Raw genomic sequence first — 12957 nt, 5'->3', positions numbered from 1 at the left:
GTACAATGTACGAAGTAAAATGATATCCTGCTTAAATAGATAAGCTTACACAAGCGATAAAGTAGGTAATAGCTTAAGGATACTTTGAACCCCACTTAATCAATGCGACTACGCCACTGCGCGCCTGGTACCGCTCAGCTGCGTTGGCTAAGCTTTCGCTCTGGCTTTTCCCCCTGACTCTGGCTTTCCATCTCGGCTGGCTTGGCTTTTGCAGCGGCTTTAGCTGCCCGCAGACGTCACCAGTTTGGCCGCCCGCTGCCATTAGCCACCCACCATTCCGTGCTAGGTTGTAGCCAGTGTGTTTTGTCATTGGTTTATGCTGCGCTCCGCAAACATATGGCAGCATACTTGACTTTCGCTGACTTTCGGCACGACTCGACTGGAGTCGCATGCTCCTCCGGCTCGGAATGCGAAGGGACTACTGACGACTGGAGGAGGACTATTCATAAACATGAGCGCAATTGCCTCTTACGCGTAATGGCTGCGAAAGGGCTTCAACTTTGACCTTAGCCCAAATAGGTTCATAAAGCCTCGAGCACCCAAGCCTTTAAACTGCAGGCCAAGCGAAAAGTGAAGACAGCTGGGGCAACTTTCGCCGGCTTTTCATGCCGACTTGATTGTTGCCTCTTCTTTTAAGTGCGAGATGGGATTCACACACTTTCATTTCATTTGCCATAAATTCGGCTTCCCAGGGAGATCCCTTTTCAGACGGCTCATTGCATTTTAAATATAATTTTTTATATGAACTTCTCATAAATTAAATGTGGGTAAAGTTCGTTTGATTGGTAACGAATAAAAGGAAATTCCATTTAAGTTCCTGGAAAAAAACTCATTTTGAAATCTAATGGACACACATATAAAAACTAGCCAGTTAAAATTAAATAATTGTATATTAAAACTTAACAGGATGAGGTGTAGTTTTTATTTGTTTTTCGGTACAACCTATGTAATAAAAACGGAAATTATGAAATACTTCTGTATACACTAGATTATTATGGCTTGGGTCTTAAATTGTTCATACATATAAAAAACAAGCATAATGTAAGCTGTTACATTAGGCTAAATACAACTTTTATATAGGAATTTCAATTTAAGAATATTTCAAATAAGTTTACCAAGTGGAAAAAATAAATTTTCATTGAAACATGGATGCAAAACGATCGACCATAGCTGATGGTGCGGAATTTAAGTGACAAGTGTAATGAAATGCTAATTTTGTCGACTTCATTAGGTGCTTCTCAAGCAGCTCGAAGTCGTGAAAAACTCCAACTGACCTATTTATGTACATCCATATCCTGAATATGGAAACAGAAATCCTTCGCCTACATTTCAATTAATTTAAAACGCTGTCGCACTCAACGAGCTTCCTATCCGTGAATGGAAGTTCAACCGGGGGACGACAATTCACTGCTTGTCGGCGACCAGTCGTATCCACCTGTCCGTCGTGCCACCTGTGCTGGTGGGCGGCGCGTTCGCAGCCCGATAATGCCGAACATATGGCGAGTCGCATGCGCCGAACGAACGCAGAGGCATTCGATGCGAATATTAAGGGTTCGCTTTAAATTACAATTAATTTTTAATTAGCCTTAAATGTACATTTTCAAAGACGCTTTAGAGCTGCATTAATCAATTAGCGTACTCGTATACAAAATGCTGAAGGAAAGGGGCACGCAAGTCAAGCGAAATAAAACGAAAAATCTTAAATCTAACTTTGCTCATCACAATTGGTACTCGCTGTGGGGAAGCTGATTGTGTTCAGGGGCTGGTTACCTTATCGGGTTTCATTTCCGGCTGCCAAAGAGTTTGCCGCGCGCTGCAGGGAACGAAATGATGAGTTTGCTTTGGTCTACAAATGTTTAACTTTGCTGGCACTTACCGTGCGATGTGGCTGGGGACAGTGCATGCGAGCTGGCATGCCGTTTGATGCGGGGAGTGTCCCTTAGCTCTGACCCAGATGCGGAGGAGGCACTTGTACAGGCATTTAAATTGGCCGTCACATTGGTCAGGGTAGACACTCCGCTGGACGAATCCCCTGTGGTTGGCATTGATTTGTACCGCTGCAGCGAGGTACGTGGCTTCTTTGGCATTGTGGCCTGCTGCACAGCCTCTTCTAGAGCATTTAGCCAGTCCTCGCCCTCGCTTTCGTCTTCCAGAAATTTCATGTAGAAGGAAGGTCGCTTTGCCGTGTGGTGCCTGGTGGGTGTGGTGCTTGTGGTTGTGGTTGGTTTGGGAGGTTCTTGGTGTTCTATTTTGGACTCCAGTTGCTGGGAGGCCTCGAGCAGGAAGAGATCCGTTTCCGAGTCGTTGAGGAAGTCTGCCATTGGATCGGAGGCAGCTGTCGGTGGAAGCACTGGCTCTGGGGTGGTTTTCTTACAGGCTGATCTTGTCCGGGCTGCAACAGGTGGTGGAACTTTGGGAGTTTTGTGTGGCATTACTGGTTCGGACACAGCTATCTGTTCCAACTGGCTATTGAGCCTAGCACAGCGCTCCTTAAGGAGAACATTGGCCCGCATCTGCTGTGCCCGCCACTGCTCATTGTCCAGTTGGCTACGTCTATCCTCGACGCCCTTAAAAGCTATCTGCCTACGTCGTTCCCGCTGGCTTAAACTGCCTATTTCCGCCGAGTCGAAGCCACTGTCCGTGGTGGCATTGCTGCTACGGTTCCAGCGCCATCCCACCTCCGGACTTTCGGTGCCCAGCGTCTGAGAGAAGAGGCAGCTGGGCGAGAGGCTGATGTCCAGGCGGGGCGAGAAGTCCACACTGTCGTCCAAGTTGGGATTGTGCTTGTGGGGTGGCGTGCTCTCCAAATCGGACGTCATTCCCACTACTTTTGATGTGTTGGGTGAGCCGGGAGTGTCCAAGGATACACTTACATTGTGCCCTGGGCGCACGCTCTGCGGTGAAGCTGTGGAAAATAAAGATTGTTTTATTGGTATTCCTGTTTTATTTTTAGCGGCGTCTTGCTTACCACTGTGGCGCTTCTGCAGGAGACGCGTACTGAGCGTCAGAGATCGCCGTTTGAGCGCGTTCTCCATAACTATGACTTAATGGAATAACTAACTGCGATCAAATTATTTAACTAATCAAATTTGTTTTGGTTTGCGCCGGAGAATGCGCTAAAAATTAAAGTATGCTGGCAGTGTTGCCAGATGGCACTAGTAAAAAGCACACCTGGTCACTCTGCTATTCAACTAGTACCGGTTATAGCCCTTTCCCACTTTTTCGCATAGCTCATTAGAAAATACATTTTCAAATATGTATGAATATGCTTTGTTGTTTAAATACAATCAATTTATATATGTTTTTTAAAGTTAGTTCTGTTACTTATAGTCCCACCAATGCAAAAAGCTGTCTGGCAGTTTGAGCTAAATAAAGTATGTTTGTGTGGGAATCCACTAGAAATATCGTATATATATGTGCAATAGCAATATATCCGAAATAAAGATAAGTATATAAAATATACCAATATAGAAAATAAACCCATCAATATATAATTATTTATTGTTCATTAAAACGTTTAGTAATTAAATTATTGTATTGCATACATTCTGGTAGGCGGAAGGGCTTCGGTATTTCGAAACAATAAACTCCGGTCACACTGCAAAATGCTTATGGTGATGTGTTAAAAACCAAAGTTTTGAATACAATTTACTGATCCAGGAAGATGAACTACAATCCAAATCCGGGTATGCGGAACCGTAAGTGGGAGAACTGTAAGGATCAGGCTACGCAAGCAAGTATACCCGAAGGATGTCCTGTGCAGCCACTCCGGAATATCCCCAGCCGCCGACCGACCGGAATCCGGAGTGCTGTCACTGTTTACGTTACACGTTACCCCGTATTGTGCGCCGCTCCTGGCTCCCACTGCATCCTGCTCCCCAATTTCTATGCCTGCCCTGCGTTTCCGTTCCGTGCTGCGTGTGTAGCTTGAGTGCCTGTGTTCCCCGCTTCCCAGTTGTCTCGTATAGATCCTCCGGCACTAACTAATGATTGCTCTGTCCCAAAATAGCCTCAGCTGCCGGTCGCCCAAGGCCACCGAAGCGTGTCAGTGATGTTAATGCCATGGGACCCTCGGCTCCGATGATGGGCGGTGGCGCCACATTCATGGTACCGCCCTCTGGCCCCGGAATACTGGATCCCAATATGTACGGAGCACCTGCTCCGGCGCCGGTTAACAGCTATGGCTTCGACCCCAATCTCGGCCAGCCATCGCAGCACATGCAGCAGCCACCACAACAACAGCCCGGATTCGGTTATGGAGCACCACCCCCTCAACAGGCGGCTGCTCCACCCACCTTCGGAATAGGAGCACCCCAGCCTGGGGCTCCACCAACTGGACAGTACCCACAGTTCGCCATGTTCCAGCAGCCCATCGTGCAAGACATGGCCATGCAGTATGGTCAAAAGCTAGCGGATCAGGGCAAGCAGATCATGGAGAATCAGTTCGAGAAGTGGGTGCCCGTAGCCAAGCTCAAGTACTACTTCGCAGTGGACAACGCCTACGTGGGCAAGAAGTTGCGTCTTCTCTTTTTCCCTTATATACATAAGGTGAGTGGTGACACACAAACGGAGAAACCATATAACTTACATACCCCTTTTAGGACTGGTCCCTGCGTTACGACCAAGAGCACCCAGTGCAACCACGATATGATGTTAATGCCCCAGATCTCTATCTACCCACGATGGGCTACATCACATACGTGATCGTGGCGGGTTTGCTTCTGGGCATGCAGAAGCGGTTTTCACCGGAGCAGCTTGGCATTCAGGCCTCCAGCGCCATGGCATATAGCATTTTCGAATTGGTCATTTACTCCATAGCCCTGTACGTAATGAATGTGAAGACGAGCCTGAAGACTCTTGATCTGCTGGCCTTCACTGGGTATAAGTACGTTAATATAGTGGTCTGCCTGATGGTTAGCACGCTGTTCTTTAAGTCTGGATATTACATTGCGCTGGCGTATACCAGTTTTTCCTTCGGCTTCTTCTTGGTGAGTTTGGCATTGCAATTTATTTGTGGAGCAATCAGTAATTCCACCCCTTTTTTTAGCTTCGTACTTTGCGGACGAAACTGCTGCAGGACAACTCCCCGGCTGCGCCCAGTGGAGCCATCAACTACGATCCGTATGGAAATCCACAGCAATTTGACTACAGTGGCGGGAAAAAGCGGAAACTCTACTTCCTGTTCATGGTCGTCGCGGGACAGGCGCTATTCGCTTTCCTGCTCTCCAAGCACTTGTATCTGCCAGAGGCGGAGGTGCTGGCGGTGCCCAAGACCTTTTAACCCACAGGCTTGATAGGTTAATTTGCATACTCCTTGAGTTTATCGGGGCCAGGATGCCCACTCACTTGCCGAATGGTTCCGGAGCCAAGGCATTGTCATTTCCAGCATGAAGTTTGTGGTTGTCTCATCTGAGATTCGAGCGAGAGAAGCATATTTTTGTTAGAAACAAACACATTTTATAAATAAATACCAGCTATGAAAACTAATTTTTTATATAATTTTATTGAAATTTTAGTCTCTTTTACTGTAACGTGTTCTTGGTTGGTTTTGCTTGCTCGGCTCATTGTTAACTTATTGGCTAACATCGCAAATTGCCGATTGTTTCTCCTGGTTCGTTATAAAATATATGTGTGAAATGTTTGTTGTGGTTCGGGTTTCAGATTTCAAATTTCCGATCACCGATTTCCGGTTCCTGTTTGCATTTAGTCTAATTTGTTCGGTTGTCGTCTGCGTCTGCATGCTAAAACGTTGCACTCGGCTTGCATCAAAAAATAAAAGGCATACGAATTCATAGTAATAGTAATGATAACAGTTCCTACTTTAGGTTAGTTCGTGAGTTTACATAATTAGATAGTTCCTCGTTGGTTAGTTTGGGGCCTCGACTGCAACTCAGTACATAGCACAATGTGAAAAAACGTCCACTTTTCATTTCTCATTCCTCTATTTGATTCTGTTTATTTTAGTTCGCTAATGCAGTTCGCTTCTTCGTTCTTTTGCTTTATTTATCGTGTGTAGTGTAGGCTAGCACTTAGTAAATAGTTATAAACATGCTTTGCTTTGTTTTCAACAAATTCCACGTACTAAAAAAATAATACATTTACAACTAATAATTTAGATTAAACATATACGTTTGTTCTGTTGCCTGATGCTGCGTATAGATCGTAGTTATGTTGTACATAGCTATATATCGTATATATATAAATATATATATATTACGGGTGTACGGTGTGTCTGTGTGTGGTTCATAAACTCATTTAGGCTACATTTGGAATACAAAATACGCAACATAAAAACCTTTAAAACTCTTGCTCCTATCAATAAATTACCGAAATCAATCGCCTAGCTTTAACCTAGATCACCGACTGCTTCTGCTGCTGCTCCTGCTCCTGCTGCTTGACAAGATTACGCTGATAGTTGACCAAGTCCACTTTATTGAACTAAATTACCGTCCCGCCGGGCGCCGCCGTCTGTCCAGGTGACAAGTGCTGAGTGGCGTGCTGTAAAACAAGGATATATCATTAACGCATTACCCGCTGCCAGTGGAAGGAGTTGTGAGAAGTGTCATACTTACCGTGGCATGACCTGGCCGCGCCCAGGTGTAGATGAATCCATCCTGGCACGCCGTCAGGAAGCAGTCCTCGCGAAAGATCAGCGCCGTCAGCCGCTCGTGGGCGATCTTCTTGCAGACAAGCGGCTCCAGCAGGGGGCACTCATCGAAACGGGGGCAGGCGGGCGTCCCGATGAGCTGCATGGGATCGAAGCTGCTTACACCGGAGCCAGAGCCCGCTCCAGATCCCGACGCATGGGCGGCTGTGGCCAATGAGGAGTGGTGCGAGGACCTGCTCAGCTTCAGGGATCCGAAGCTATGCGCCGTCGAGCTGCTGCCGATGGCGCCAGCCGCACCCGAATCCAGAGTGCTCGAGTGGCCAAAGTTGGAGGAGCTGCTGTTGTTACTCTGACTGTGGTTGTTGTGTCCGCCAGTGTGGTTGTGTTGGTTGTAGCTCTTCAGCATGCTCATTGCCTTGCGGTGCTGACGGTGGGCCGTCGTGTGGCTTCCGTCATAGCCAGCGGCCTTCTTTTCCGAGCTGCTCAGGAAGCTGAAGTTCGAGAGACGCTGCGTGAGGCTGTTGAAGGCGCTGAAGCCGCTGCCCGAGTTGGAGGACTTGTTCGAGCTGTTGGAAGTCTTGCTGTTGTATCCCGATGTAGTCTGCGATGGCCTCTGTCCACTCCCGCTTCCGCCGCCTCCATCAATGCTGTCCGACTTGGTGGCGCTGATGCAGTTGGGGAATTTGATTGAGTTGCCAGTGCCATGGTTGCGGTTGTTCTGCTTCGTTGAGGCCGCCGCTCCCGCTCCAGCCACCGAGCCTGCGCCTGCATTCGATGAAGTCGAGGCGGGAGTGGCTGCCTCGGTGTCGCAGTCGTCGGGCGAGGATTGTGAGGATATCGTGCAGTTGGCGGTGGAGAACTTGCTGGAACTGCTATTGCTGTGCTCGCCGGCACCGTTTGTTGCGCCTCCGCCCGCTGCTTCCCGTGTTGGACTACAGCTGCCGGATTCCGCTTGTGGTCCAGGGGCTTGACCAGACATGGCCACTGGTCGGATTACCTTGATGCCGTCCTCTGCTTCCGCTTCTTCATCAACGCCACCGTTGAGATAGCCCCTTTCACTGTTTGCTCGCTGCCTCAGCACCAATGGATGTCGTAGCACGTCCTCCGTGATGTCCCACAGGCAGATCTGCGTATCCTGACTGACGGAGCCAAGTCTATAACTCATAAGCTTTTCCGCCGAAGAAGCGTCCGAGCGAAAGGAGGCCGAGTGTGGCCCGTTCCGGGCAGCGTGTACGGGTGTAGAGTTCCGGTCAAAACCATCAAAGCCACCGTTGGCCGTGGAATCTCCGGAGAAGCGCGCCTCTCGCGAATGGGAGTACTCGTTCATTTGATTCTCATCGTCGCTGAAGTCGCCGCCATCCCAGTTTGTGTACGACGTGGTATACGGATCAAAAGCTACCACAGATACCCAGGACCGATGGCCTTGTCCGCGAGCCACCACTCGTCGCTCGTGCAGCGACCACACGGTCACCAGGTCGTCCTCGCCACCCACAACAATGTACTTGCCGTCGGGGGACCAGCACACGCACAGAAAGCCGCCGAAGTAGGAGCGTGCGATTCCAAGCAGCTCCATGGTGTCGTAGTGAAAGACGCGCAGGAAACCGTCCTGGGAAACCACCGCCAAGTGAGAGCCGCAAGGCGAGAAGCAGAACTCATTGACGCAGCAGTTGTCGGTGCTGAAGACCCACTTGAAAAGCGGGTTCCTTGTGGTCTTGGACTTGCTAGTGAGTATCGTATAGCCGTCGCCAAGCTTGAAGGGCTGATAGCTGGGCGCTGTGGCGGCGCAGGGCAGTTCCTCGTTGTACAGGTACAGGTGACCTGAGGCGTGGGCGGCGAGGAACAGGTGCGGTGAGTTGGGTAGCCACTTTAGGCAGGTCACTTTGGTCTTGTCGATCAGCCGCTAAGAGATGCACCATAATCAGTTTGCATTTGTAGGGGTATATATCAGTTGGAACACTCACCTCCTCGTTGAAGAGCTTCCTCACTTCCCGAGGACCAACGTGCGGGGAGACCAGCTGGATCTGACCTGTGGTGAAGCCCACCAGCAGGGGCGCTCCCGTGGGCGTGGCCGTGCTCGCGTTGAAGTCGTGGCAGCTGGGATTGGTGCCCTTGTAGAACTTCTTATCGATCGGCTTGCTCATCTCCGTGCCCTGGAAGTAAGTCAACAAGAGTCACTATCATCTGTTTATGTTTATCTTGGTCGTTCTGGATTGCATTACGTTTTCCTATTATAAACCTAAAGTGGATCGTTCGCAGTTAGAAACTCTTTAAAGATTTGGGATAAAACAAAACGTAGAATAATGTAAGCTGAGTTTGAAAACATTATATAATATCTGGAGACCAAGTTGTTGGTGGGGCTGGAAATGTTCATAATTTGTAATTTAAGATGGGGGTGTCATAAACTCAATGCTCTGTGCAACTAGATGCCATTGGATATGAGTTTGTATAAACAAAGCACAGAAACATAAGTCATCGAAATCATGATAGAAACTTGACATTGTGGTTTTTGGAAGCATAATCATTTTCACGATTAAGTTTATTGCTTATAAAATATGTATTTCAATGAAAGTCGAATAGAAAAACGAAAGGGCCTCGAATATTTCCGTTTGAGCTAAGATTCGAATGGAAAAAGACGTCCAGTGGGATGAAAAAATATTAGAAATTAACACTTTCGGAGAGCGGAGTGGAAATTAGCGGCTCGTTGGCGGAATCAGGTGGGAAGAGCTCTATGCAAGCACTGCCAAGTTTTCGCCAGCATATATGTAACTATGGCAACAAAGAAGCCAGCTAAAACAAATACAGAAGGAGAATCGCAAGCTGTTGCTGAACAGAATGCCAAAGAATTAGAAACAGCTGCTGGGCCGGGGAAACAAGGCAAACACAAGCGAGGCGATGAGCAATTTGGATTGGCGAAAGCCGAACTAGGATTACTCTATCGGAATGTTTATTGACTACAACAGGGGATCGACTTTGGCAATTGGACAGGTGCTTGTGTTGATAAGTGGACAAAAGGCTTCCCCTTGCTGCATGCGAGGGTTCCAAACAGGGTAGGGTAATCCGCGCGCAGGGATGAGCTGGCAAACGCTCACAACAACTGGCTGCCTTCGAGCGCAATAAACATTCATAAAAACGCCAAACAAGCGAATTGATCATCAAGCGCTCGAAGTGGAACAAATTAAGCTCACTGGGGGGACACTGCATGCAAATGGCTAGGTATTTTAGCCCCAGCCAATTGGCTGGTGCAATCCGCCTGGAATGCAATCGCCGGCAGCCTCTATCTCTGGTGTGATAAGCTCGCTGCACCTCCCCATTCTCCGTCATGTCACGTGCTTGCGGATGGAGACTATCTGTGCCAAACAATGTTTACCTTCTTGGCTCCCCGAAAGGAGTAAACGTAGAGATCTCGTCCGAAGTTGAAGCATATGCGATCGCCTCCTAGGACCTGGTTGGTGGCCACACCATTCTGGTCAACGACACCGCCGTTCATCATGGAGTGCATGGAGATGCCGCCGCCCAGACGGGCCTCCACAGTGCTGTTCCCTGCACTGTTGCTGTTGCTGTTGCTATTGTGGTTGCTGTGGCTGTGGCTATAGTTGCTGTCACCGCCGGCGCCTCCATTGGATATTGCTGTGGTGGCTCCTGCTGCTCCCGTGGGCGACGCTCCTGGCGAACTGCCATTCGTTGTGGTTGTGGTTCCTGCTGCTGCTCCTCCTGCACCCACAGGTGAGCCCACGCCCACGCCCCCATCCGTGCCCAGCTTGCCCTGCGCCGGACTGGGCAGAGTCACCATGGAGACGCGCACCTGCGGCGAGCTCTGGTTGCTGCTGTAGCCCACCCGGTTGGGCCGCGAGTACTCCGAAAGGGTCAGCAGGCGGTAGGTGCCCTCGCGGGTGACGAACTGCGTCTTCAGGTCGTCCTTCACACTGGCGTCCAGTTGGTTGGCCATTGCTGGTGCGGCACCTGCTCTGCTGCTGCTGCTGCGCCTTCGCCGATCCACCAATTCCACTCGGCACTCAGCCCATGTGAATGCCAGGTGCCAGTGGTGCTAGTGGTGGCTCTGCGGGCGCTGCAGGTGCTCCTCCCCAGCCACAAATATCGCTGGCTGTCGCCACTAATTAAGCGCCGTGGGGTTGGGCTTGCCCTTCGCTTGTTTTCTTGTTATAATTAGATTTAATTCCTTCACTACACCGAGTTTTGTGGGGCTGTGCTTGCACTGTTGTTGTTTCTGCCGTTGGAGCTGCGTTCGCCAAGTTTTCCGAGTTTTCCGGCCACTGCGCTGGTTGCCTGCATCACGGCGTGGTGGCGGCGGGGTGAGGGCGACGGGGATCGCGGTTATCGCATCGGCCGCACGCTCGCTTTTATTCCGCACAAATTACTTAATTTATTTCTAATTTCTGATTGGGCTTAGCGATGTGAAAAAACGTCGATATTTGCAGTCGATACCTTTCGATGTTTGCGGTGATATCGATGTTAGTACCAACAGCTTGGTACCTGTGGATTTGCAACGCTTCTGCGACTGGTCACTCTAAGCGATTCAATAAAATGATTTCGTTATGACTATTTTAAAACAAATAAACAAAAGCATGTAGTACCGTATGGATAATAATTTTTCCATTATTATCATTTGAAGCAATATATTATTTCTGAAAACTGCCAGACTGTCAAAAATAGATTTCCACCAATGGTGCCAGGTGGTTGTTCATGGGCAGCACTGAAAAGTTTGGCGCGCAATTTAAATTTCTTGAATACCTAAATTAAATATGTTTTTGGAGAAAATAAGGAATTAATGTGTCTTCTTAACTTTATTTTTAGAGTTTTCAGTTATTTGGCAGTAAAACTGAATGTTGTTCTATTGTAAATGCCTTTTGCTATCCATTTCTCTGCTTGACTTTTTCCATTATTTAGTTTTTTGCACCATCAATGGGAAACCAACGAAATAAACAACATTCGACAGAAACCAGTGACAGTGACTTGCGTTATTCCAGCAACTGCCAGTGTGTGTGAGTGTGTGGTGTTAGCCGGAAATGCATTTGGCATGTCCTGCGAAATTGGCCAGTGAAGAAGAAGAATGAAGCTGCTGTTTTGTTGCCCTTCCGCCTTTCACTTGCTCCCATTTTCTTGTTACTTTGCACTGCCAATTGCATTGAAGCGCCCAGCCAAATCTCGTTTCGGACACATGTCTTTTGTCTTGGCATTGTCACCCCAGGAATTCCCCCCTTCAGCTTAGTCTGACCAAGTGGGATGGGCAAACAAGCGACGACCTCGACCAGCGCATCGAACTCGAATCAATCAAGAGCGATTGATAAGAATGCCCACTTGAAGGGCTGGAGTGTTCGTATAAAAACCATCTCCACCAGCCGGAGTATCACCCACTTTCACTTACACCATGCATCCGTCAGGTGAGTTTATGTCAATTCGCAGGACTAAAGCTGATTATATCCGATTAGCTTCGTTCTGGTCACTTGCCAGCTGCCTTGTGCTGCTCCTGCTTCCGTCCGGAATCCGATCGATGTGCAACGACAACACTAAGCCGGGATGCCGCCATCCGGCCGAGCTGCGAATCCCCCAGCGTCATTGTATGGATCCCACCAAGTACTGGCTCTGCAACGACGCCGGCTTGGAAGCCCAACTCTGTAAGTGCCAGCCCAACACCGGATTCGACCAGGACCTTAACGCCTGTGTGCCGTGGACCGCATGGGAGTGGAAGCCATGTCAGGAACCACCCAGTCGTCCTACTGGATGGATACCATGCTAGGAAAGTACGAAAGTCCTGGTTCCTTGGCCATAAAAACGGATGTTCAAGGATCCCTCACACTTCTGATTAAATGAATAACTATCTTAAAATTTACAAATCAAATATTATGCTATTTTGTCACTAGTTCACTATTAAATTGGTAATTTTCTGATGAGAGAAAATGGCGTTACTCTTTTTTATTTTTATGGACTTTGGCTCATTAAAAATGGTTGTGTTGGGTAAACATGTTAAATAACCATAATAATGTAAATTCACACTTATAAGAGACAATAAGCATTTTCATTTTCAATGTGCAAAACCTAGTAGGTTCGATGGGAATATGAAATACATGCTAATTTATTAGTTTTCTATGCTAAACTATATGTAAAATATACATACGTTTCCAAAATTCAGAGGTTAATTTGGGCTGTAAAGATTAAATAATTTGTCACGAACTTGAACATTAGGCAAATAATTTACGAAAAATAATATAAGGGGAGGCCAATTTACGTAGACAGCAACTTAATTATCTGTGTTTTTATTTTTACAGGACTGAAACTTATGTCATTACAAATATCATGAAGCTGTTTGAATTTAAAAGGCCAAAAATAAACAA

At 47.9% G+C, this 12957-nt stretch overlaps 4 protein-coding genes across 5 annotated transcripts; 2 read left to right on the top strand and 2 right to left on the bottom strand.

Annotated features, from left to right (window-relative positions):
- Window positions 1-1121: 1121 nt before the first annotated feature.
- On the bottom strand, window positions 1122-3170 carry LOC6555398. Its single transcript, XM_001981612.3, has 3 exons — window positions 2969-3170; window positions 1877-2905; window positions 1122-1813 (listed from the first exon to the last, which is right to left on the bottom strand). The coding sequence occupies exons 1-3, from the start codon at window positions 3033-3035 to the stop codon at window positions 1782-1784; spliced, it is 1128 nt and encodes a 375-aa protein (XP_001981648.1). The 5' UTR covers window positions 3036-3170; the 3' UTR covers window positions 1122-1781.
- Window positions 3171-3548: 378 nt separating this feature from the next.
- Window positions 3549-5487, top strand: LOC6555240 (protein YIF1B-A). 2 transcript variants are annotated; one of them, XM_015153526.2, is made up of 4 exons: window positions 3549-3713; window positions 4010-4548; window positions 4602-4988; window positions 5048-5487. In XM_015153526.2, exons 1-4 carry the CDS (start codon window positions 3665-3667, stop codon window positions 5279-5281), a joined length of 1209 nt encoding a protein of 402 aa, XP_015009012.1. In that variant the 5' UTR covers window positions 3549-3664; the 3' UTR covers window positions 5282-5487. The 2 variants fall into 2 exon arrangements, with proteins under 2 accessions (XP_015009012.1, XP_015009013.1); XM_015153527.2 differs by having other exon boundaries at window positions 3551-3686.
- Window positions 5488-5929: 442 nt separating this feature from the next.
- Window positions 5930-11079, bottom strand: LOC6555239 (WD repeat-containing protein 20). Its single transcript, XM_001981610.3, has 4 exons — window positions 9975-11079; window positions 8569-8757; window positions 6573-8507; window positions 5930-6498 (listed from the first exon to the last, which is right to left on the bottom strand). Exons 1-4 carry the CDS (start codon window positions 10551-10553, stop codon window positions 6439-6441), a joined length of 2763 nt encoding a protein of 920 aa, XP_001981646.2. The 5' UTR covers window positions 10554-11079; the 3' UTR covers window positions 5930-6438.
- Window positions 11080-11993: 914 nt separating this feature from the next.
- LOC6555238 lies at window positions 11994-12362 on the top strand. The gene is made up of 2 exons (XM_001981609.3): window positions 11994-12006; window positions 12055-12362. The coding sequence occupies exons 1-2, from the start codon at window positions 11994-11996 to the stop codon at window positions 12360-12362; spliced, it is 321 nt and encodes a 106-aa protein (XP_001981645.2).
- Window positions 12363-12957: the final 595 nt, after the last annotated feature.

Source organism: Drosophila erecta, unplaced genomic scaffold (assembly GCF_003286155.1).
Source record: "Drosophila erecta strain 14021-0224.00,06,07 unplaced genomic scaffold, DereRS2 tig00000000-arrow-pilon, whole genome shotgun sequence".
Lineage (NCBI taxonomy): Eukaryota > Metazoa > Arthropoda > Insecta > Diptera > Drosophilidae > Drosophila > Drosophila erecta.
Note: the sequence above shows the minus strand (reverse complement) of the source record. Positions and strands in the feature narration are given on the sequence as shown.